This window comes from Siniperca chuatsi, linkage group LG8 (assembly GCF_020085105.1).
Source record: "Siniperca chuatsi isolate FFG_IHB_CAS linkage group LG8, ASM2008510v1, whole genome shotgun sequence".
Taxonomy (NCBI): Eukaryota; Metazoa; Chordata; class Actinopteri; order Centrarchiformes; family Sinipercidae; genus Siniperca; species Siniperca chuatsi.
Window position 1 is genome coordinate 20,649,662 of NC_058049.1, and position 21,977 is coordinate 20,671,638.

Sequence of the window (21,977 nt, forward strand, 5' to 3'; positions counted from 1 at the left end):
TCATCTCTCTGCCTCATAATTCCCCCCTCACCTCCCAACAAAATCTGACAAACCTGAACCTCTCATCCATGCAGCTTCATTCAACCAAATCTATTGTTTCACTGATTCCATTTCAATTTCATTCTGTCTTGCTGCTCAGCTGTAACTTAGCCAAAGTCTTTGTGGAAGAGGAACGCTGTGTGTTTCTTTTGTCATCGTAGACCCTGTTTAAATATTGATAGAGATGGGAAGCACCGCTGACTACTCAGTCAGATCTGAGAGGGTCAAGGATGGCGGAGTTTCTGTGCAGATTTCACTAGGGGAGCAGAGGACTGTAAATATGGAAACAGGCCCTCGCCGATGCTCCAGCAGCCTTCATTATCCCCCTGCATGGCTAACACCCTGTAATGTATTCCAATGGAGAGGTTGGAGGGTGATGGGGTGTAAAATAGCATGTGTAGGAAGGCCCTGTATTTTCTGCTATAAGCAGCCTGCCACACTCACAGCCAGATCCCCATTAGTAGAGGAGCAGAGGATTGGATGTGCAAATGGTCCTGTGGATTAGAGAGCTAATGCATTTAGGAGAGGGGGCTCCACAATCTCTTTATTGCTGCTGCTGCTGTGTGTGTGTTGAGGCTCGTGCAGGGGAGATACCCAGTCCCTTTGTGGAGCCTGTGAGATTTAGGGTAAAGTGAGTAGATAAGGGCAGGGATGCACTGCGAATACAGCCACACTGAAGCAACACACACACACACACACACGCACACACTCACACACACACACACACACACACACACTCATCAAAGATTACGGTTTGACCAGAAGAAGGCTTGTTGTGTGTGGTGTTATTAAACTCAGCATGGAAATGAGATCTTTCCAGAAAGAGGCGCAGACGGCGGCCCTACTAATCTAATTAATCAGCGTCTGGGATTTTTCATTTTCTTCTGTCCTCTTTTCTGGTCCTGTATGTTGCTCTCTCCTCTCCAGTCTTTCTCCCTTACTCAACTAATCCTTCCCTCTCTATCTCTATCTGTTGTGTCCCTCTATGTCCTGCTTTCTCTAAATCTGAACTTCACACCCTCTCTCAAGTGTTTGGACAGAAATGTGCCATGTCATGCGCTTCCTGTAACACATCTTTTAAAGCCTCTGTTGGCTCTTTCCTGGCATGAATAGCTGCTGTTAGGGAACCTGGTCTTGATGCAGAGAGGAAAGCATAGGAAGTATATGCTCACTGCTGAATCTGCTGTGACAATGTATAGATGCCTCTGCAGCAGGATGGAGGGATGGTGGTGCAGGATCTACCAGGCTTAAAGAGGCATCCTGCTACCAGACCATAAGGCAGCTGTCGGCTTTACACGCACGAACCTTGTTGGTGGTCATCATGCTGTGAGCGGACAGAATTTAAACTCCTTCTCCGTGGTGGTGGTTCGAGTGAGCGTCACATTTGCTGCTTGTGGTTTTTAAAGAGCCAGCCGCCAGGCAGCATGGGAGGGGCCCTCCTTTGCTGAAGCGCAGCAGCAGGCAGCAGCACAGTGGGTACAGTACATCTCTCTCTGCGCTATCCGGCACAGTGAGTCAGCTGAGCTCCCGGGATCACAGGCGCCGGTGAATGAATGTGAGAGAGAAAGTAGACTAGACCTTGCAGGATCTGGATACAGAAAGGCGAAGGTGCTACACTTGGAGATGCGCGGAGCCGAGAGTCTGACACGGAAATGCTGAAGTGATCGGAGCAAGCTTGTTGACGCATAATCCCGCCCGCCCCGCTGGCACTGGGAGGGGGCAAATCTAGCCAGCCTAAACTCAAATCCTCCAAAAGAGATTTACAGAGTGCGCTGCTGCTGCTGCGTGTTCATCCACCTTCAAGAAGACGTAACATTTCGTTCATTTTTAACCAGTTCAAGAAGCTCTGTGGTGATAATGAGTATATTTTAATAGGCTATTTTTGGGAGATATTTTTTCCTTGATGAGTTATCTGAAGCAGAGGACCTAATGCGCTATCAGAATTAGGATATTAAATCCACTGTTGGAATCGGCACTGTCACTGCGTCGCGGACGGTGGGCAGTTGGATGCGTCCTGAGGTGTGGACAGGACCTACATCACCATCATCATCATTATCATCATCACAGGTATTTGATCGTGACTGTGTTGATTACACCGGAGATCTGGAGCCATGACAGGCCCCCCGCTGGTCCCACAGCCCGCCTGCTGACGGTACCGGGCAGGATGGGAGCAGGTCTGCAGCTTTCAGGATCCCGAATCAGCCGATTTATCAATGGAGGAAGAGAGTGACACCCGGAAAATCAACAACAGCTTCCTTCGCGACCACAACTATGCAACCGAAGGTATTTAAACCAATGATGTTGGGGGTGGGGGACTCCTTTTAAGCTTTAATAAACTGAGGCTGCAGAGGGATGCTAATATCACAGCAAATATAAGAATATTAAAGGAAGCAGAAAAATAAGCAAATATCACAGGTCGTAGCCTATAAATGGCCTGGGTGATAAATATTAGGCTATGCAGTGATGCTTTTTGGCCACCATAAAGGTAATTTAAAACGAAATGAATCATCTTAGACACACTATAAGCTGCTATTAGGCTGTTAAAGGAATATTCTGCTCATTTGTCATAAACATGGAGTTTGGCGTCAATAGCAGAGAGGTGGCTTCCCATCACAGTCTGCTATTTTAGGATGACGATCTTGACCGAAGGGAATCAGGGCTTTAATCTGTTCGGACTACGGGCGGCAGTGGAATAAAGCCTCCTGTACATGTCTGGAGTCTGTAGTGAACATGTGATGCAGTTCTAAATGATGAATTCATGATGAAATTGTTTTTTATTTTCCTCATTCTGTGTTTACTTGTTGAAAGAATTAAACAGAGACAGAGAAGGTGCCCTAATTTTAAGAGGCAGTACGTTGAAATATGGATCGCTCTCGCTCTCTCTCACACAAACACACACACACACACACACACACACAGAAAGAGAGTGCATTTTTACTGTACATGCTCATAACTGGAGCTTTGAACAATAGTTGTTTTCTGCAGCCCCACAGCTATAAATGCTGCTTCTGCATGTGTGTGTGTTTCCTCCTCATTGACCACACATCAGCCTCTTGATTATCAGCCTGTTAACTGTTTGATGCTTAATAGTTCCCTTATGTTCCACCAATCAACTCCCCCTGTCATCCCAAGCTGTTTAGATCATTGATCAGCATAAAATATTGATTTGCAGATAAAAAGATACCATTAATCTCATTACCACCTCGGCCCCCATTTACTGATTATGCAGATCGGTTATGGACATTAACTGCTGTACTGAGATCAGTAAGATAATACAACCACTGAGGGCTTTTCATTGCAGCAGTTGGAACTGATTATACAAAACATGTTTGTTAATACTGACTAAACATAATGTCTGTAATGCTCTAAATATATCAAATTACACATTGCTACTTATTATTACAAGATTTCAATCAACTTCTATGTGCATATGTGGATGTCTATTTTCTTCTTTAGACATTTGGAATAAGTACAGTTAGTGGTCTTTATTGTTCAGTTTGAAGCACTGTTTTATTTGCAGTGTAGTCAGTTTTAATAATAGCCTCTGCAGCACTGGGGCAGCCTTTAGTTCTTTCACACCCAGGCACATTTCACCACCCATGAGGTTTGAAAATAGACAATCTGACAAAAAAGAAACATATTTGAACGTGAAATACAACGGAGCATCCAATACTTGACCATTCAATTAGCATGTCTCCACAAATGATCTATAGAATTTAATAGAATAGAAATATGGAGGGCACATAGAGGTTGTTGGAGGGTATGTGTGGCTGCAGGGTGGGTCAGAGCCACCCTAGCTTCTTCCATTTGCCATCAGCTCAGGTTACTGATGCCACTGCAGGTTGGAGGAGAGACAAAGTCAAGGCTCAGAAGGCAGAGAGTCTCATTCTCACAGTTTCTCCTGCAGTCTTTTCTCAATGTTTATATATATTTTTTCATTTAAATATGGGGGAGCATCATCATTTGCTCCGCTCCTACACTCACAGATGATTCCCTGTCACTGTTAAGCACACAGTCACTGGTTCAGAGCGAGAGGAAGTGAAGTGGGGGTGGGAGTGGGTGTGATGGATATCTTTGTTTGATGTGTGCGCTGAGATGAAAAACAGTAGGGGATCTTCCTCTTCCAGCTTCTCACTGTCTCTTCGTCTCACTCTTCCCATGTGTCATTTATTTGATCAGGAGAAAGTGGATGAGAGTTACACAGGGTGTAAAATGTGTCTCCTGGAAGCAAAGGACTGTCTGGTCTGCAGCCCATCTGTGCTTTTCAAACAAGGAATGTCGACTTTTGTTATTTTTTATTGCTGTAATTTATGACTGATCGTCACACCTCATATATCATGAATGAGTGTGTGTGTGTGTGCCCATTCACTTTCTCGCTCCTTGTCTCCTAAGTGGTATGAAGCCAGTCTGCAGCCAAAGATCATACGGGCCGGTGTCTGGGTCTATCGCCCGTCCTCATAAATTCACCAAAGTGCACATGTTCCATCAGGCCCAGTCCATTCAGACCACACACACACACACACACAGTCACGCATTCACACACACACACACACACACACACACACACACACACACACACACACACACACAGGTCTCTGGTAGGGATTTCCCTCAGGCCATGCTTGCCCACAGCAGCGGGACACTTTAATGATGTCACATTTTAATGATGTCACCCACACTGACCTTTGGCTCACACCAATCCCATGCCTCAGCGGGCCTGTGGGCGGTTACATTGAATCGGTGTGTGCGTGTACATTATGTGCGCACACTGCGAGGAAAGCTGTAATGGGTCATCCACAGTATGAAATTTCAAAGTCTTCTCAACCTGAAAGCAAAGTTTCCAGAGGCGTCATTGTTGTCTAGATGAAAGAAAATTACGTTACAGTCTGATTTGCATTCACCAGCTGCCTGCAGATGACACATTGCTAATGGTGATAGGATGAATGGTTTATGTCTCACTGCAGCTGTGTGTATCAGTGAGTGTTGAGTCAGTGGACTGTTGCGCTCCTATAACATGGGCCTCAGTTAATTTTCATAATCTGCACCTTGGATGTTTCTATAATGGATTAAATTGTCAAATAGCAGAACACCACTGTGGGTGTAAAAACGCAAATAGCTTCCTCGCTGTGAGGCAGGACGTAACCTAATGTCTGCTTTGGTATTGATTTCTGGTCCTTTACAATTTAGCCACCGGAACAATGACCTAAAGATCTATTGGTAGGACATGTAATCCCTTCCTCCTTCTCTACCCTACCCCTTCTTTCTCCCTCTGTTTCTGCTTTGCTGCTTATATGTCTGTCTGATGCAAGTACAAGCTTGTGTGTGATGTGACCCCTCTAGCCCCGCTGAATACTGATGCAGTCCCGTAACAGAGAGCTCAGAGCCTTTATTGCAGCTGCTGATGAGAGCGGAGCAGCGCCTAGTTGCCTGTGCCAAGGCAAACGGCCTGGGGCCACACTTTAGGACCCCGTCATAAAAGACTTAGCTTACCATACCCCCAGGTCCCATCCATTATTCACTACGAAACACTCAAAAACGCCGGACCCCGCCTCACCACATAGCGCAAGAAAGATAATGTCTATGTGTGTGTATGGGGGTGGTGTGGGGGTGGCGGGTGCTTAATGGCAAGCTGTGAAGTTGGGGCGAGTCACACTCCTTATTCAGCAGCTGCTTTCATCCCCTGATTAGCTTCTTATTAAGTCTGCAGCTCCATGAAAATTTAATGAGAATTTATTAAAGAATACCCGTGGTGTTGCTACTGTAGGATGATTACAGAAATATCCTATTTCTCAACTGGCTTCCTGGTTAGTAGATTTGAGGTGCTGCTGTGATAGATGTACTGTATGTGAGTCATTCGGTGCATTGCTAGCCTGAAGGCTAAGCAGTGTTTGACCTTTCTGGACTTTATAATGGGATACATTTGTAAGTTTTGATAACTAATTCTTGTGTCCTGTCGCGGAAGTGGCGTCACTCGGAATCTTTCATGTTTTTGGTGATAAGGTCACTGTAGATACAGGATTTCGGTCTGTACAGCAGCCATCGAATCTTTGATTCACTACCGGCCTTGAAAACAGGAAGATGAAAGGGATTGCGCCAAAGCAACACAGACAGACAGATAGAGAGGGAGAGATAGCTTTTGTTTTGGTGGTGGATTATAATTCTATGCACCCCCGCTTCCCCACCATCCCCCTCCTACATCTTCAATTTCTAAGAGAATACCAAATAACAAGCATTTGAAATGATCCCTCTTGGTATTCATGTCAGTGCATCCAGGAATCGATCGCTGATTTCACTGCTTTTTCACTGCTTTTCACCAGTTCGTCTTGTTTCGCGCCGTCCTGTGTTGTGTCTGTAGTCAGATGTGTGCCACGCCGATGTGTTAATGAAGTGTGAGAAGTGAAGCAGTAACACGTCTCGCCCATTTCACCCTCAACTCCCTGGAGTGTGGGGCTACAGAAAAGCAAGCACGCACACATACATACATGCACGCACAAAAGAGAAAGAGCACACACACATACACATTTAGACAAAACACACGCACACACACACACGTTCTGTCTCATTCTCAAGGGGCTGATCCTGCAGAAACCAGGTTAATTAGCTTGTTCACTCCAGATCTTACAAAGAGTCATGCTCTTCAGATGAAGAGAGCTGCATTGTGCTCTGTTGCTTTTTGTGCAGCTAATAAAGCCTAATAAACCCTTAATCATATGGCAGGGTACCAGACCAGTAGGTAGCAGGTTTTATTCAAAAAATTTGATTGATCTCCATTGTTGCTGGTGTGAAATGAAGCTGTTATCAGCTGCTTATTCAGCACAGAAATGGTGAATCGCAAAGGCACATGGGTCTTTACGTAGAGAATTTGTGATACATGCACGTGTGTGTTCATGCTTCTGGGGAAAAAAAGTGCAGATTGATACATTTTGTTAATTACTGTAGAAAGAATGAGAGCGGTGAGTGAAAGAGAGTGCGAGAACGAACCTGAATTATCCTCCAGCCTGATCCTTTGACGCAGGCAGCTCAACACAAGTGTTGTAATCCTCTCCTCTCCACGTCCAGCGCTAACAAAGCATTTACACGACACCATGTTGCTCACGTCCCTCCCTCTACCTGGAATTACTGCACTCCACTTACGCAACTAGCTTTCCATGCAGTCACACCATTTTGGCTCTGTCTGTCTTACACAACCCTCCAATGCCACAGGATCAACCCTCAGTTTGTTTGTGTTATAGTTTTTTCACCCCTGACGGGATTATATGTTGTCTAGAGGTTAGCTAGGGTGCTCCTATTTTGGTCTTTGCTTGTGTCTGTGCCGATGAGACTCACTGTACAATCTTTTATTGACCTACTTAGAGCAACAAAAATCCATCCCTAGACTTCCCCCCCTCATTTCTTTTAGTGGCCTTGTCTGTTATGCGTGATAGATGTTGCATACTCGGACGTCTATAAATACATTCAATATCCTCCCCTCCCTGTGTTTCTGGCTCCTCATGCACGGTTTTCATTCCAGAATCAATGCATATCTATGTTTCCATCCAGTTGGTTTGAGTCCCGATTCTATATTGCATGCTGAAGGGGGTTATTGAGGTTCAGCTTGGTAAGCCTGTTTGATTTTGGTCGTACGTACAGAGTTATACACACACACACGCATCGCAGCAGCAGGCCAACAGGCTTGTCTGTGTTATTACTTGTGATGGATGTGTGTTATCTCCAGCATCCCTCTGATACATCAAGAAGCGCTGACCTGTCTGTGTCAGACCTCGCTGGCCACAGGATTTATGGGCTTCATCTGGTTATGGTCTGCTGATGAAGCTGTGTGTGTGTGTGTGTGTGAGAGAGAGAGAGAGAGAGTGTGTGTAAGTACACATTTGATCATCCGAATCACCAGCCTGCTGCTAATTCCAGTCCACCTTGAACCTGCTGATGCTCACATAATAAAAATCTGATCTGACGCAAGCAGAAATCATCACCTGCGACTGCTAATCAATTTGTTCCCTGTACTGAAATTTTATGTGAAAACAACTGTATGTTGCCATTCAAACACAAGTCCATGAGTGGCTGAGGTTGAATAGATTGCCTTGTCTGGTTTGAATACATTTGCATGAGGAAAAACTCATTTAGGGAAGCATTCCATCATGTTTCTCAGAGTTTCAGCTTCACTGGCTCTCCCCGATTCTTCATTTAGTGAGATGATTGAAGGATGTATCCGTGTGTAAACTCGTTAAATGGCATCCATCAATTACTGTTTCTCCTCAGGGACTTAATGTGTTGATGATGAGGGAAGGAGAGAGCGAGAGGGGGAAACAGAAAAAAAGGGGAGTATGAAGTTGAAACAAAAAGAGAGAGAGAAAAGCTTTGATTTCAAGAATGCTGGCCGCTAAGCCGATTCCATTCGATTCACACCAGTGACTTTGGCCTAATGGTGTTGGCGAAGACACTATTGTGTGTGTGTGTGTGTGTGTGTGTGCTGGGGGCGTTGCACTGCACATCTCTGTGCATGCATGAGGTCGATACATGCAGATACAGAAAGAGGGATAACTTCGGCGTCTGTTTTTTGCATGCTCTAATTAGGTCAGAGTGTGTCTGTGAGTTAGTTTCTTGATTCAAATATGATTAGGATCCCCCCCCCAATCCTCATGTCATTATCAACACATGGTCGTAAGAATCCCTCTGGTCTCATCGCTGATTCTGGCTTTCTCTTCAACAATTAAATGAAACAAGGGAGAACCCACGGAGAACCCACCCACCCACACACACACACATTCGAAGTAATTTTCACGCACAGCAGCCTTATGTTAAAAGATGAGCCCGTCCACAGAGACTCTATTGTCTGAAGTTGTGTGCTGCATTGAACTGCACACACTCCAGCACACACTCCAGCCGATTGCAGTTTTCACTCTATTGCAGCACTCTCTCTGTCTGCTGAATTACAGCTAGCATCAGCAACTAAGTCTGAGAGCTATTGGCACACACATATACACCCCTCCGACTGCCGCTAGAGATGGAATCGGTCTCCATAGCAACATTCCCCTCTCCTGTTCAGCACTCCGCCAGTAGCAGGTCCACAGAGGGCGTGGGGGGTACAAAACAACAAGCTCTCTCTCTTTCTCTCTCTCTCTGTCTAATATTATTGTCACTGTTAAACAGAGGGCTAGCCACTGCTGTGGTGTGTGTGTGTGTGTGTGTGTGTGTGTGTGTGTGTGACAGACATTATGCTATGCCTTTTTAGCCCAGGGCTGTATAATAATTACAGTCACCATTAGCCTCTCCTAAATCCAGGCAGATGTATGTCTTTGGAAGGAAAAGCTACGTTAAGGGTAGGTGTTATTTACTTTTGGTGAAACTGTAGCTATGAAGAGACACTGAGCAATGTTGGCCATGGAGTATAAACAGAGCAGTTATATCTTATTGCTGGTATATTTTTATTATCCTGTTGATGCACTGCATAGATTGAAAGTTAAAAAGTATGCCACACATGTATAGACATATATCAGCTGCAAAAAGTGTACGGTTTAAAGGTTTATGACTGTGTTTTTTAATGAAGGAGCAGGAGAGTCACTGAGCAGCATGGGGTCTTGCAGCCAGGAGGAGAGAGGTGAATGGCATTATTAGTGCGGCTGTGGCGTCCTTTAAAAAGCAGAAGTGCAATTAAATGACACAGATTGGCTCACTTCAATCAGACGAGGGGCTGAATTAGTTGATATCATGCAGTGACTCATCCAGTGGCTTCTCCTAACCCACATATCACCAAACTAGGGTATCTGTGCTGAGGAGTCCTCTGTGGGTTTGTCGCGAGATTCCCCTTCCCTTCCCTTGACATGTTTTCTAGAAGTCACTCTACCCGATCTCACTGAAAGGTTCTTTCTTCTTGTCTGAATGATACCTTGACAGCTTTGTGCACGTCCACACTGACATTACACCAACCCCCTCTGCTTTCTGTGTTTGCAGCTGACATTATCTCAACGGTGGAGTTTAACTCATCGGGGGAGCTGTTGGCCACCGGGGATAAAGGAGGCAGAGTGGTTGTCTTCCAGAGGGAGCAGGAGGTAGGAAATGCCAACAATGCAACACTAATTATGCTGCCCTTCTGCTGAAAGGATTTGACAGCCTTGAAACATTGAAGTTAGATTGTCTGCTTTCAGATAATTAAGTAGAGGGGTATATTTGAAAAGGGTTGCTAGCTTTGGTTGGACCATGATTATAAACTCTTGTTACATGGAGAAGCATTGTTTAAAACCACATAAATTTATTCTGAATTCCCCTTAAGATGCCAAGGTTTCCAATGAGACCAAATGGTGCACTGTACATCTAGAATTTTAGATTTCATGTAACGGAGCAGCCATAAATATATAGCATCTTGGAATTGAATGCTGATTCAGTCTAAATGTGCTATATAGCTGCAATGGAATGCTAGAACAAGCAAATAATTTTTTTTTATGTCATCGAACAGTGTGGAAACAAGACTAAGAGTCTACAGCCATGCTAGCGGCTCTGTGAGGCTGTACTTAGGCACAGAGCTGCTTTGACCTAAATGCTAACATCTTAGTTTAGTGTGTTAGCATGCTAAAGAGCACTAAACACAAAGTAAAACTGGGGCTAACTGGAAAGTTATTCGTTTTGCAGGTATGTGTGATAAACCTAAATGTGGTATAAATTTGACCTGATGATGGTACAAGATGAAAATCGACAGGCCGTCATTGGCATAAGTAATGTCCCTCCGCTAGCATGGCTAAAAAATGTTTTATCAACTTTGAAACTACTTAAGGGGAACTTTAAGGGTAATAGTATGCACATTTACACCAGCAATGATTTTTTTTTCTCAAATGTTTGACATCTTGTTAAAGAATTAAACTCTTTATAACACATTTGTGGGAACAAATATTTAATCTTCCAGAGTTAACAGCAAACAGGTCAATATCTCACTATGAATCTCTTTCTCTCCTTCTTGCAGAGTAAGAGCCAGCCCCAGCGTCGAGGGGAGTACAATGTTTACAGCACATTCCAGAGCCACGAGCCGGAGTTTGACTACCTGAAGAGTTTGGAGATTGAGGAGAAGATCAACAAGATCAAATGGCTTCCTCAGCAGAACGCCGCCTACTTCCTGCTCTCCACCAACGGTCAGTCAGTTCGCTAAGGCGACCCTGGTACTGTATGAGCGACACAAGTGGCATAAGAAACCAATAATCTAAGATTTTATTAATATCACATTGAAATGTCTGTTTCACTATTTGTGTGAATGTATTGGTGTTTCACTTGGCTGAGCAAGTACCACCAGCAGACCTGTTTCAGATTGAGAACTTCATGCATGGCTGCCACAGCGGGAACACACACACAAACACACACACATACCATACATGCACGCTAGCTCAAACAGACACACACACATCAGCAGAGAGACGTCTTGCAGATTGTGGGCTTCATGCATGGCTGCTACAGAAGTGCTAGCGGTGGCTGGAGCAGATGGTGGAGGGTCCTGTGGCGATGGCCTCGCTGCTCTGACACCAATATTCACAGCGGAAATTAAAAGAAGGAAAAAAAAAAAGGCAACAACCTGACTGCTGCCGCCATCCCTTTCACTAGACCGAGAAGATGAGATGTAACTGGTGTTTATGTGATGCAGAATTGAAGAGCACCCAGATGGCTTTTTCAGGGGGAGCGTATACTGCAGCTGGGAAATGTAGTCAACTTGTAGATTGATATCAGTGACATCAGAATGTACACAGGAGCTGGCATTCATCATTCTCGCTGGCTCCTGCCCAGCTACGTGCCAGATTGGCCGCCCAACCCCCCACATCCATCTTGTATCTGAGATACTCACTGTAGTGAGCCATGATCTAACTGTATTTTGTGTTTGTGTGTGTCTGTGCGTGTGTGTTTGTGCAATGTATCCATGCCAGACAAGACGGTGAAGCTGTGGAAAATCAGTGAGAGAGACAAGCGTCCAGAGGGCTACAACCTGAAGGATGAGGATGGACGGATCAGAAACCCGTCGACTATCACCTCGCTACGGGTAAGAGGTCACACAAAACAGGTCTAACACCACCCAAAATGTCACATGGAGTCAGGTAAACGGCTCTTGTCTTGCTGGCATGTTAACATTTTTCTGTTTGGCTTGGAGTCAAATAGCAGGTTATAATCTGAAGACAGAAAATTCCAGATCAATTTTGAATGGAAACAAAAACAAAACATTTCAAGCTACAGCCTCAGGGTCTTTTCAGGCCTCTTTTAGAGATAGAGGTATAAAATGGAAGCTTATAAGACTGCAATTATAATGTTTTCATTTCCTATAAATGTGAAATATGACAATGTATTCTAACTATTTCCATAACTATTTAATAAAAGTGGATAAATTTAAATCCCCAAAGTGCACCATGAACTAAAAATCATTATGGTCCCAATGCTGATATTCAATTTAAAATTTTTATTTTTCTTGATTGTATATCCATGACATGCTGTAGAAAACAGTCTTCCAGTGATTTCCTTTATGTCTTTTGTCTTATTATTCAGAACATTTTCAGTGAAATCGTACTATCTTCCTAACCAAACGGATGGTGTTTAAGGGAATGGTTTGACATTTGCGAAATACGCTTGCTTGATTTCTTGCAGAGAGATTAATACCACTCTCATATTTGTACAGTGAGAACGGTAAATATGAAGCTAGAGCCAATTGCCGGTTAGCTTAGCTTGGCATTAAGACTGAAAATGGGGAAACAGCTAGCCTCACCCCACCAAAGGTAACAAAATCCTTTAGAGGTGCTGGTGGGTTTTGTTACCTTTGGAGAGGGCCAGGCTAGCTGTTTCCCTTTGGCTTTATGCTAAGCTAAGCTAGCTAACTACTGGAGGTAGCTTTATATAGACAAATATGAGAATGGTATCAATCTAACTCTTGGTAAGAAAGCAAATAAGCATATTTCCCAAAATGTCGAACTCTTCCTTTAAAGGCAATTCAGCAGTTCAGGAAAAGGACAATGAGAAAATCATATGAATTGGAAGGCCAAAGGCCCAAAGTTCTGAATGGACCTGTGTTTCTAGAAAGGCAGGTAATAGATTTTTTCACAGCAGACATTTTGACTTGTCATAGTAGGAAAAGCACAGGTGTTACTCATAACATTAATAATGGCTCCGCTCTATTCAAGTGTCCCAGTAAGCTATGACAGTGTGACAATGAACCAGCATGCACAATACCAGAACCCTGAAACTGAAGCAGCTAAATGGAATTCAGCCATAATTAATTTTATAATTAACCGCTGTGCTTTTCCTACTGTGACATGTCGAAATGTTTTCTGTGACAAAGGGCTATGCTCAGCTTGCACATCAAGTAGTCTGAAGTCTGAATAAGTACAGCTCAGATAAGCTGATTAAATCAAAATGTATCGTTCAGTCATTATGCTATGATAGCCTTTAATCCTTAGCAACACATATTGTATGTCCGCACTGTATAAGAGGATACAGTTTTCCCTTTTAAAACACTTTCTAAATATATGCTCACTTTCAATATTGATAAATTACACTATGACAATATTTGGATATTACACAATTTTTAACTTACACTGGCAGAAGAAAGTGAGAATGAGTGATCGATATGTGCACTGAGGTGAAGACCATGAAGGGATCATCCTCTCTGCCCCCCCCCCCTTCTTATCACTCCACTACCTCTTTCATTTTCACACAAAGCAGGCAGGCACATAGGACAGTGTGTGTGTGTGTGTGTGTGTGTGTATGTATGTGTGTGTATATTTGTGTGCGTGCATGTGTGTGTGTCTGCCATAGTAGATTAGTGCTGTGTTCAGCGTGTCTGTCCCTCTTTGTCTGGCTGGCCAGGGGATCATAGCAACCTGGAGGACAGGCCGGGACTGTGGCAATCCTGTTTAGAAGCTGTGAAATCTGCGCAGGGGGAGGAAGCAGAGGAGGAGAGGGATTCATTCCAAAATGTAGCCAAAAAATGAAACAATATATACTCTTTATTGTGGCATGTAAAGTCTATCATTCAGAGTCTCCTTAAAACACAAATTTTGTACTTTTTGCGTGTTATCTGATTGCGATGAGCTGCTTAAAAAGAGGAAACTGTTTTAAAATTCTGTGTTATAAATAGATTTCAGAGAGTATTTCTTACTTTTTAAGGCAGAAAAATCTCAATTTAAAAATTGATGTTTTACATACTATAAAGAAGAGAATCTAATAGGTCATTTCGAGCAAGCTGAACAGTGTAACTGTCAGTGTTGGGGGTTATGGGTTAATACGGTCCGTGTCTCTCTGGACAGCCAGTGAAAGACATGGAAATGAAGTGACACCCATGGAGATACAGCAGCCTGCTGGGCTGCCATGTCTCTCTGTCAGTGCCAGCAATGGACAAGAGAAAAAGGGAAGAAGCAGTCGATTTGTTCTCCTCTCTCGCTCCCCTCCCTTCTCTCTTTGTCTGGGTTTTATCTGGCCAACGGGGGGCTGCACGCAGACTGGTGCTGGGCTTCTTTGAAGCCTAAGCAGTACTGTGCAACGGTGTGTTTTTGTGTGTGTGTGTGTGAGCTCCTCTTAATTCTGCAGAGTTCAGTTATCATTTCTCAGCAGGGTCTAGTGATGCCCCGGGCCATCTCTCTTTCCACCTCATACGCTTTCTCTTTTCTCGCTTTCTCTCACACACACACAAACAAGAGAACATAAGCGACTTCTTCAGCACTTACAGGAGAGAGAGAGAGAGAGAGAGAGAGAGAGAGACGAGAGAGAGAGAGAGAGAGAGAGAGAGAGAGAGAGAGAGAGAGAGAGAGAGAGAGAGAGAGGCATGATCACTGAGTAGCCGTGTAGCAAACAGATATTCACAGTCTGATTGAACCAGCTCATCAAACAGCCCTGGAGCCCCTTTAGTCGCTGTCTGTTTCATTAAGATTTGTGGAGTAAATGTCATATGAATTCCTAGAGTCATCTAGTTGTGGTTTACACACACACAGGCAGCATATTCACACACACACAAAATTAATGCACACAAGCAACCGTGTGCATGCACATTTACACATACACATATACATATCTAAGAAGGCCTCTAGGAAACCAGCATCAAAGTGCACAAAATATTGAATCAGTGTTACAAAACACATCAAAGTCTTCAAGATGAATCTTTTTTCTCGCATATTTTTCTGTGTTTCTCCTTTTCCGCTCCCTAACTGGCCTGTCTCCACCAATAGGTGCCGGTGCTGCAGCCTATGGACTTGATGGTTGAGGCTACAGCCAGGCGTGTGTTCAGCAATGCCCACACCTACCACATCAACTCCATCTCTGTCAACTCCGACCTTCAGACGTACATCTCCACCGACGACCTCAGGGTGAACCTGTGGAACCTGGAGATCACTGATCGCAGCTTCAGTATCCTTTTACTGTGGTCTTTTCTATGTTTAGGAGCCGTCATCGTCTGCATAAAAATGTGAAAAAAATGCGTCGAAAGTTATTATTCAAATCTGCTGATACAGATAATGTGTCACTTTTTTCAGAGCTAAATTCAAGAAAGTAGTGATTTGTCAGAGTCCTTCACAGTATTAGCTGTCCACTAAATGTCCACAGTAGTTGTAGTTGTTCCTTAGTGCCTGTCTCTCAGACATTGTGGACATCAAGCCAGCCAACATGGAGGAGCTGACGGAGGTGATCACCTCAGCAGAGTTTCATCCCCAGCAGTGTCACACCTTTGCCTACAGCAGTAGCAAAGGTTCAATACGCCTGTGTGACATGAGACAGGCCGCACTCTGTGACAAACACTGCAAATGTGAGTACCAGCAGAGTGCATCATGGGAAAAAATTAGAAGAGTGCATCATGATGAAAAATGATCATTTAACTGTTATATATTCTGTAAATTTGATGTCCTTACTCTATCATCTAAATGTTGCTTCAAAGCCTTCTGTTTAGTAAGTTTCTGCATAAAATTGCCATTGCAGGGATAAATAGATGCATTGTATTGATTTTAATTGAAATACTGAATCCCTTTATTTTATTTTAATGAATTATTTTTTTCTTAAAACAGTCAAATTTAGATATTGAGTCTAAAAAAACATTAGAGCTGGTCTTAAGAAACCCACTGTGTATATTTTGTGTGTAATTGTAGAATGTAAACTTCTTTTCCTGGCCATCAAACCACCTAAATTCCCTGAAATAACACAAAGAACATGACCTCAGTGTCTTCAGTGAAGTTGAGTATTATTAGTATGATTAGCTTTAAACAAAATGGGAGGGTGGAAACAGAAGAGAGTGCTGCAGGTTCATCTAAATGTGTAAATACATCAGAATGATGGAAATGGGCAAACAGAAAGACATATATACATAAAACTTGGTAGCATCATGGTTGCAAATCCACACTCAATGTTTCTGCTTCAGCTCCACCTTTGTGTGGCTGTGACACACCGCCTTCCCCCTGCTCGATATGCCAGGATTGATAACCCATCAATAATTCTCCCTGTGTGTTTCAAACAAGGAATGGCCTTCTCTAAAGCTTAACATCACATGCATACACTTTGGTCGAATGAATAATGAATACATTGACATTTTGGCTGGGAAATCAATGGCTTAAGAGCAATCGCATTAGTCCCTCATGGACACACCTTGTTGTTCAATAATGTCAGTCCTTTCCTTAGACGTATTGATGCGTTCACTGGAGCATGTGCTAACGCGGCCTGTTGAATTTCACACAAGCATTTATTTGAGGGCTTAATAAGAAGAAATATTTGGATTTTGGAGTAAATTTTAAGTTGTGGAATTCACAGCCGCCCTCTGATTGTTCGATATTGAAATGTACGTGCCGTTACTTGACAGGTGCTTGCAGTGCTCACACACACACACACACACACACACACACTCACAGAGCAGGCAGATGCTCTGGTTAGCCTCAGGACAGGTCTGTTAATACCAACCTACTCACTGCATGAACATGTATGGCTCAGAGTGATGTATAATTCCCTCCCTCCCACACATACACACACAGCTCCTCCATCCCTTGACATGCACACATACACACACACACAAAACTTCCTCAACCTTCTACACAAGCAACACAAACACACAATCATACTGTATCCCCTGCCATACCTGTAAGTCTGGGAGGCTGCTGGTATCAATCAGTGTTAGAATGAGGATGGATGGAGGGATAGATGGATAGATGGATGGATGGATGGATGGAGGGAGGGATAGGGGAGGATTGCCAAAGCGCTGAGCCCCAGGACAGAGAGAGGGGGACCAAACAGCCCCCATGCTGACTCCCCAGGGACCCTATTATACACCGGGAGGGAGGGAGGGAGGGCAGGGACACACACACACACACATGCATATATACATGCACACATTGCACACACCCACTTTTACATAAACACTCATTCACTGACACACACACAAATCCAGTGGGGCTCAAATGGGCCCAGCACTTTGACATTGATTTGTTTTTCTTATCCCTTCCTCATCCCCCTATTTTTTCATCTCTCACGCCGCATCCCTTGTTAGACTCCCCATTGACACATCACAGAGCTATTCTCCAGGCCTCAGCTGAGGAGGAGGGAGGGGAGGGGAGGGGGCGAATTGGTTGGGGGCATATTTGGAGAGAGGAGAGGAAGGGTGGGAGGAAAAGAGGAGGAGGAACAATAACTTGACAGCTAACGATGGAATGCCTGGCTCTTATCCCCAGCGTGCTGGCCTGCACACAGATCAGCAGCTGCCAGAATCAATATGAATCATAACCAATATTTACCCAGCATGCTGACCCACGACTGTCTCCCTAAACACACAGAGAAATAATACTGTGAAGAGATGCAGCTGCTGCAGCAAAACCCCCGCATCCAGGCATTGTTGTGGTTGTTATCGGTCGCTGATGACGGCCCCCACCACCCCAAACAAAATCTGCTTTGTGTTTTCTCGCTGTGAATGATTAAAAGACTCGCGGGAGGAAAAACATCTCTTTTAAGCAGCAACCACCTACAGTGTAAAATGTGTTTGCTCTGTTAGATAACTGCTTTGTTTTTCTCTCTCATAGATTTTGAGGAGCCCGAGGATCCCTCTACTCGCTCCTTTTTCTCTGAAATTATCTCATCCATCTCTGACGTGAAGTTCAGCCACAACGGGCGCTACCTGATGACAAGGGACTACCTCACTGTCAAGGTGTGGGACCTTCAAATGGAGAACAAACCACTAGAGACGTACCAGGTGAGCTTTTGTCATGCTTTTATGTGCTTTTGGACAGTTTGAAGGCTCCAAAGACAATTTTCAGCTGGTGAAGTTAGCAAATAACGGTTAGGCTGAGATCACATCAAAACGTATTGATTTCAGACTAATCACTCAATATAATCCCATTTCACTGTCACCCTGCCAATCTGTAACTGTGTCATCTTTAGCAATTACCCCAGGAGGGCTCGACTGTCCGTAAAAAGACAGATAGTGGCGGTGCTGATGTAACCTGAAGGGCGAAACTACTACTGTGTGGTCACCGGGGTCAGATCCACACTGTCTGATCAGGGGAAGCCATCTTAGGGCAGGTCATGATTGATAAGGCCATCAGCTGGGCTCAAGGGATTTTCTGTCCAATTCCAGCTCCGCCTCCACCTGCTACCTAGCATCTTAGCTTAGGTCACCAGGTCTGGAGGGATTACTGAAAGCAGAGCATCTGGCAGTGCAGCTTATGGTTGTATGGCAATGTGACGAATTTCAGATGCTGGAAAAGTGTCATAATCCAGCAACAAGTTCAGACATTCACACACGCTTTCATTTGTTTTTCAGGTTCACGACTATTTACGAGGCAAACTTTGCTCTCTGTATGAGAATGACTGCATCTTTGACAAGTTTGAGTGTGTCTGGAATGGATCAGACAGGTAAGATTTACTTTTTATCCATTCATCCATTCATCCATCCATGCATCTATATATCTTAATAACCCTCCGCTCTCCTCTACCCCTCCTCAGCGTCATAATGACCGGCTCCTATAACAATTTCTTCCGAATGTTTGACCGGAACACTAAACGTGACGTCACACTGGAAGCGTCCAGAGAGAACAGCAAACCCAGAGCCATTCTCAAGCCTCGCAAGGTATAGCACTGTTTATCAATACCACTGACTTCATATTGGAAAGTCCTATGTTCAAGGCAGCTAGACTTGCTGTTTTATATTGCCAGGATATCTCTAGTACTCATGACTATGAATCTTCATAGATAAGCGACCATATAATTAATTATGATATCAGAAATTGCATATCAAAATACACCTGCAAGTCACAAAGTGGGATTGCAACAAGCCAGAACTGTGTGAAATTCATGTACTGTGCTAGTTGTGATTACTAGCAGGAATGTGACAAATAAAAATGTATAAATGAAATGTAAAACTTCTTTCTAAGTAGAAGAAAGCAATTGCTCTATTCAGAGAAAGTTGAATTCATCAACATTAGATATTTCACCTCTTTTGTTCTTTTTACATTGTTTCTTTTCACAACAAACAGACCAGTTGAGCTGGTAAACATGTGCACCGTAAACCAAAGCCAAATGACTTGCTTTCTGAAGGTTAAAGCTGCACCCATCAATATTTTTATATGAACAACAGGTCAAATGACTAATGTGAAAGGGGTCACTCAAAGTGGTGAACCCACAGAGAATTATCACCTCACATATTTCCCTCTGAAGTTAGAAAACAGAGCTAAAAGGAGAGTGAATATCAGACTTAAGACCAGAAACGTGATTCCAAATGAACCCTAATGTTGTAAATAGTCAACTGTTTGCGAACACATTTTCCATATCTACTTTATGAGGTGATAATATGTCAGTGTTGTGTTTGACAGCTTTTTCTGGTGCCCCCAAGTGGGCAAAAAATAAATTAACATCACTTTTCATCATCATTTTTAATGTATTCTTTAAAAATTTTACCCACTCACACATGTTAACGCCTCTTTACTCCAACTCTTGTCCTCCAGGTGTGTGTAGGTGGGAAGCGTCGTAAGGACGAGATCAGTGTAGACAGCCTAGACTTCAGCAAGAAGATCCTTCACACTACGTGGCACCCACATGAGAACATCATCGCTGTAGCGGCCACCAACAACCTCTACATCTTCCAAGACAAGGTCAACTAAAGGGCAATCTGACCCTGCTGACCCCTGACCCCCACACATGAGGGGCTGCAGGGAGAGGTAGGGTGGGAGAAAGAGAGAGATGGAGCCCATATCTACATCCGTCTCCTCATCTCCATGTCTCGTTGCTGCTGGTCTTGAATTTCGCCGCTCTGCTGAGGAAATGTAGAGATGAGTATCCAGTGGCCGAATGACAGTGTGAATTTTGGGAAGTGGGAAATTGATACAACCTGGATACAAACTGAGGAAAAGGTTCCTTGCATTCAAGAATGGACGATCATTCTTCAATTTGACTTCTAATTTAATTTATTTAGCCATGCGGACACCTGAAGAAGTGAATTCTGTGCATTTATGCAACAAGAGGATTGCTGCATGAATGACATGATGTAGCAGCCTTCTGGACCCTGAAGAAAGGGGCTGGATGTGGGTACACTGAACATAAAGTAGAGCACACAGACAGAAACATAGCTCACATGATGGTGGCTCGTTGTCATGTAGCAACAGTGCCCCCTCTCTTTCAAATCTGCTCATGCTACAGTGCATGTGTTCAACCCTGTTCTGGACAGTGCAACCTGCTGCAGAATTCCTACAAAAGAGGAAGAGACTGTTAATCTCTGGCCCCAGAAACTGAGAGTTTTCTCTGCCTGTGACACAACGTGGTCAGTCTTTCTAGTACCAATTCTGTGTCTCCCTGGTGAGACTGCTGTAGTCTGTAATGTGAATGACGCAGCTTCCAGGCTGTGTCAATGGTTTTATTTAATGCTGTTGTTTTATTGAGTCCTTCTCTCGGTCAACGAGTCTGTTTAGAAGCTGTGGTGCCTTCTTTTGGTATGTGGGGGTTTGATGTAGTGGGAGCGGGAGGGGGGAGGGGACTGAGTACAAGGAAGGAGTGTGAATGTTTCAAATGAAATGTTAACTTAGAAATGTTTCGTTTCTTTTTTCTTTCTCTATAAACTAAAACAAAAAAAGCTCCCACTGAGGTCCCAAGTGGAAAAAGTGCTTGAAGCAATGTAGTCAAATTTACATTATAGCACCGGCTACATGCTTGTGAGTTCAGGGGAGGACGCTGTGATATGTACAAAGTAAATGTTGCTCTTATCACATTGCTGCCAGTCTGATGTCATCAGTTTGCAAGAGACACGACAAAGTCACATTAAGATTTTTGTTTTTGCAAAATTCCTGTTGAAAAAAAATCTGAACTCCTCACCACATTTTTACCTTATTTGGATAGCACTGAAAATGATCTGTAGATGGTAGAACTGTATACTTTTCATGTTGAATTATTGAACTTAAACTTGAGATTTCTTGGCGTAACATAATGCTAGCATAGCTCTTTTTGCATGCGTTGGATCTGACTCTGATGAAACAGACAGCCTGCATATAGATATTTGAACATCTACAGATCATCTGAGGCACTATGCAAGTAAAATACTTGGCTTCCTCCAGAAGTAGCCAGTTTAAAAATGTTTGATTCGAGATTGCTGCGGTGCCTGTCCATGTTCCTCCTCTTGCTGAAGATGGGTAACGTGGAACAGTAGCAGGTTGTATTTCAGCACTCGGCTCTGATCAGTTTGGAGATCCTTGCTTGTCTCAGATTTGTTTTAAGAGCCAACTCCCATAAAAAGAAAGCAGTCAAAGGTCTAAATGAACTCTGTGAAATCAGGGAATTATTAAGTGTGATTCCTTTAAACAGTATTGTCTTCTAAACAACTTCCTTTGTGACACTAATTGAAACAAAAAAAAAAACTTTTATAGCTCAGAATGTATTGAAATGCAATTAATTACCATGCAGTCTTTATGCTTACTGGACTTTCTTTGAATAAAAAAGAATAAAGATGTGCAAGTTCAAAGCCTGTGTTGTTGGATCTC

The 21,977-nt window shown here is 43.6% G+C and overlaps 1 protein-coding gene across 3 annotated transcripts in view; it reads left to right on the forward strand.

Moving 5' to 3' along the window:
• The window catches only part of ppp2r2ba (protein phosphatase 2, regulatory subunit B, beta a), a 41,110-nt gene extending 19,152 nt beyond the window's left edge, over positions 1–21,958 (forward strand). Inside the window, exons 1-10 of one of the 3 annotated variants that reach the window (XM_044206369.1) lie at positions 1,347–2,322; positions 9,988–10,085; positions 10,991–11,156; positions 11,937–12,049; positions 15,216–15,393; positions 15,623–15,787; positions 18,036–18,205; positions 18,776–18,867; positions 18,958–19,081; positions 19,956–21,958. In XM_044206369.1, coding sequence (XP_044062304.1) covers positions 2,253–2,322; positions 9,988–10,085; positions 10,991–11,156; positions 11,937–12,049; positions 15,216–15,393; positions 15,623–15,787; positions 18,036–18,205; positions 18,776–18,867; positions 18,958–19,081; positions 19,956–20,111 — 1,332 coding nt within the window. In that variant the 5' untranslated portion in view covers positions 1,347–2,252 and the 3' untranslated portion in view covers positions 20,112–21,958. Of the gene's footprint in view, positions 1–1,346; positions 2,323–9,219; positions 9,357–9,987; positions 10,086–10,990; positions 11,157–11,936; positions 12,050–15,215; positions 15,394–15,622; positions 15,788–18,035; positions 18,206–18,775; positions 18,868–18,957; positions 19,082–19,955 lie in introns of those variants that run through there. The other 2 variants (XM_044206370.1, XM_044206368.1) reach the window with 2 other exon arrangements.
• The last annotated feature ends 19 nt before the right edge of the window (positions 21,959–21,977 follow it).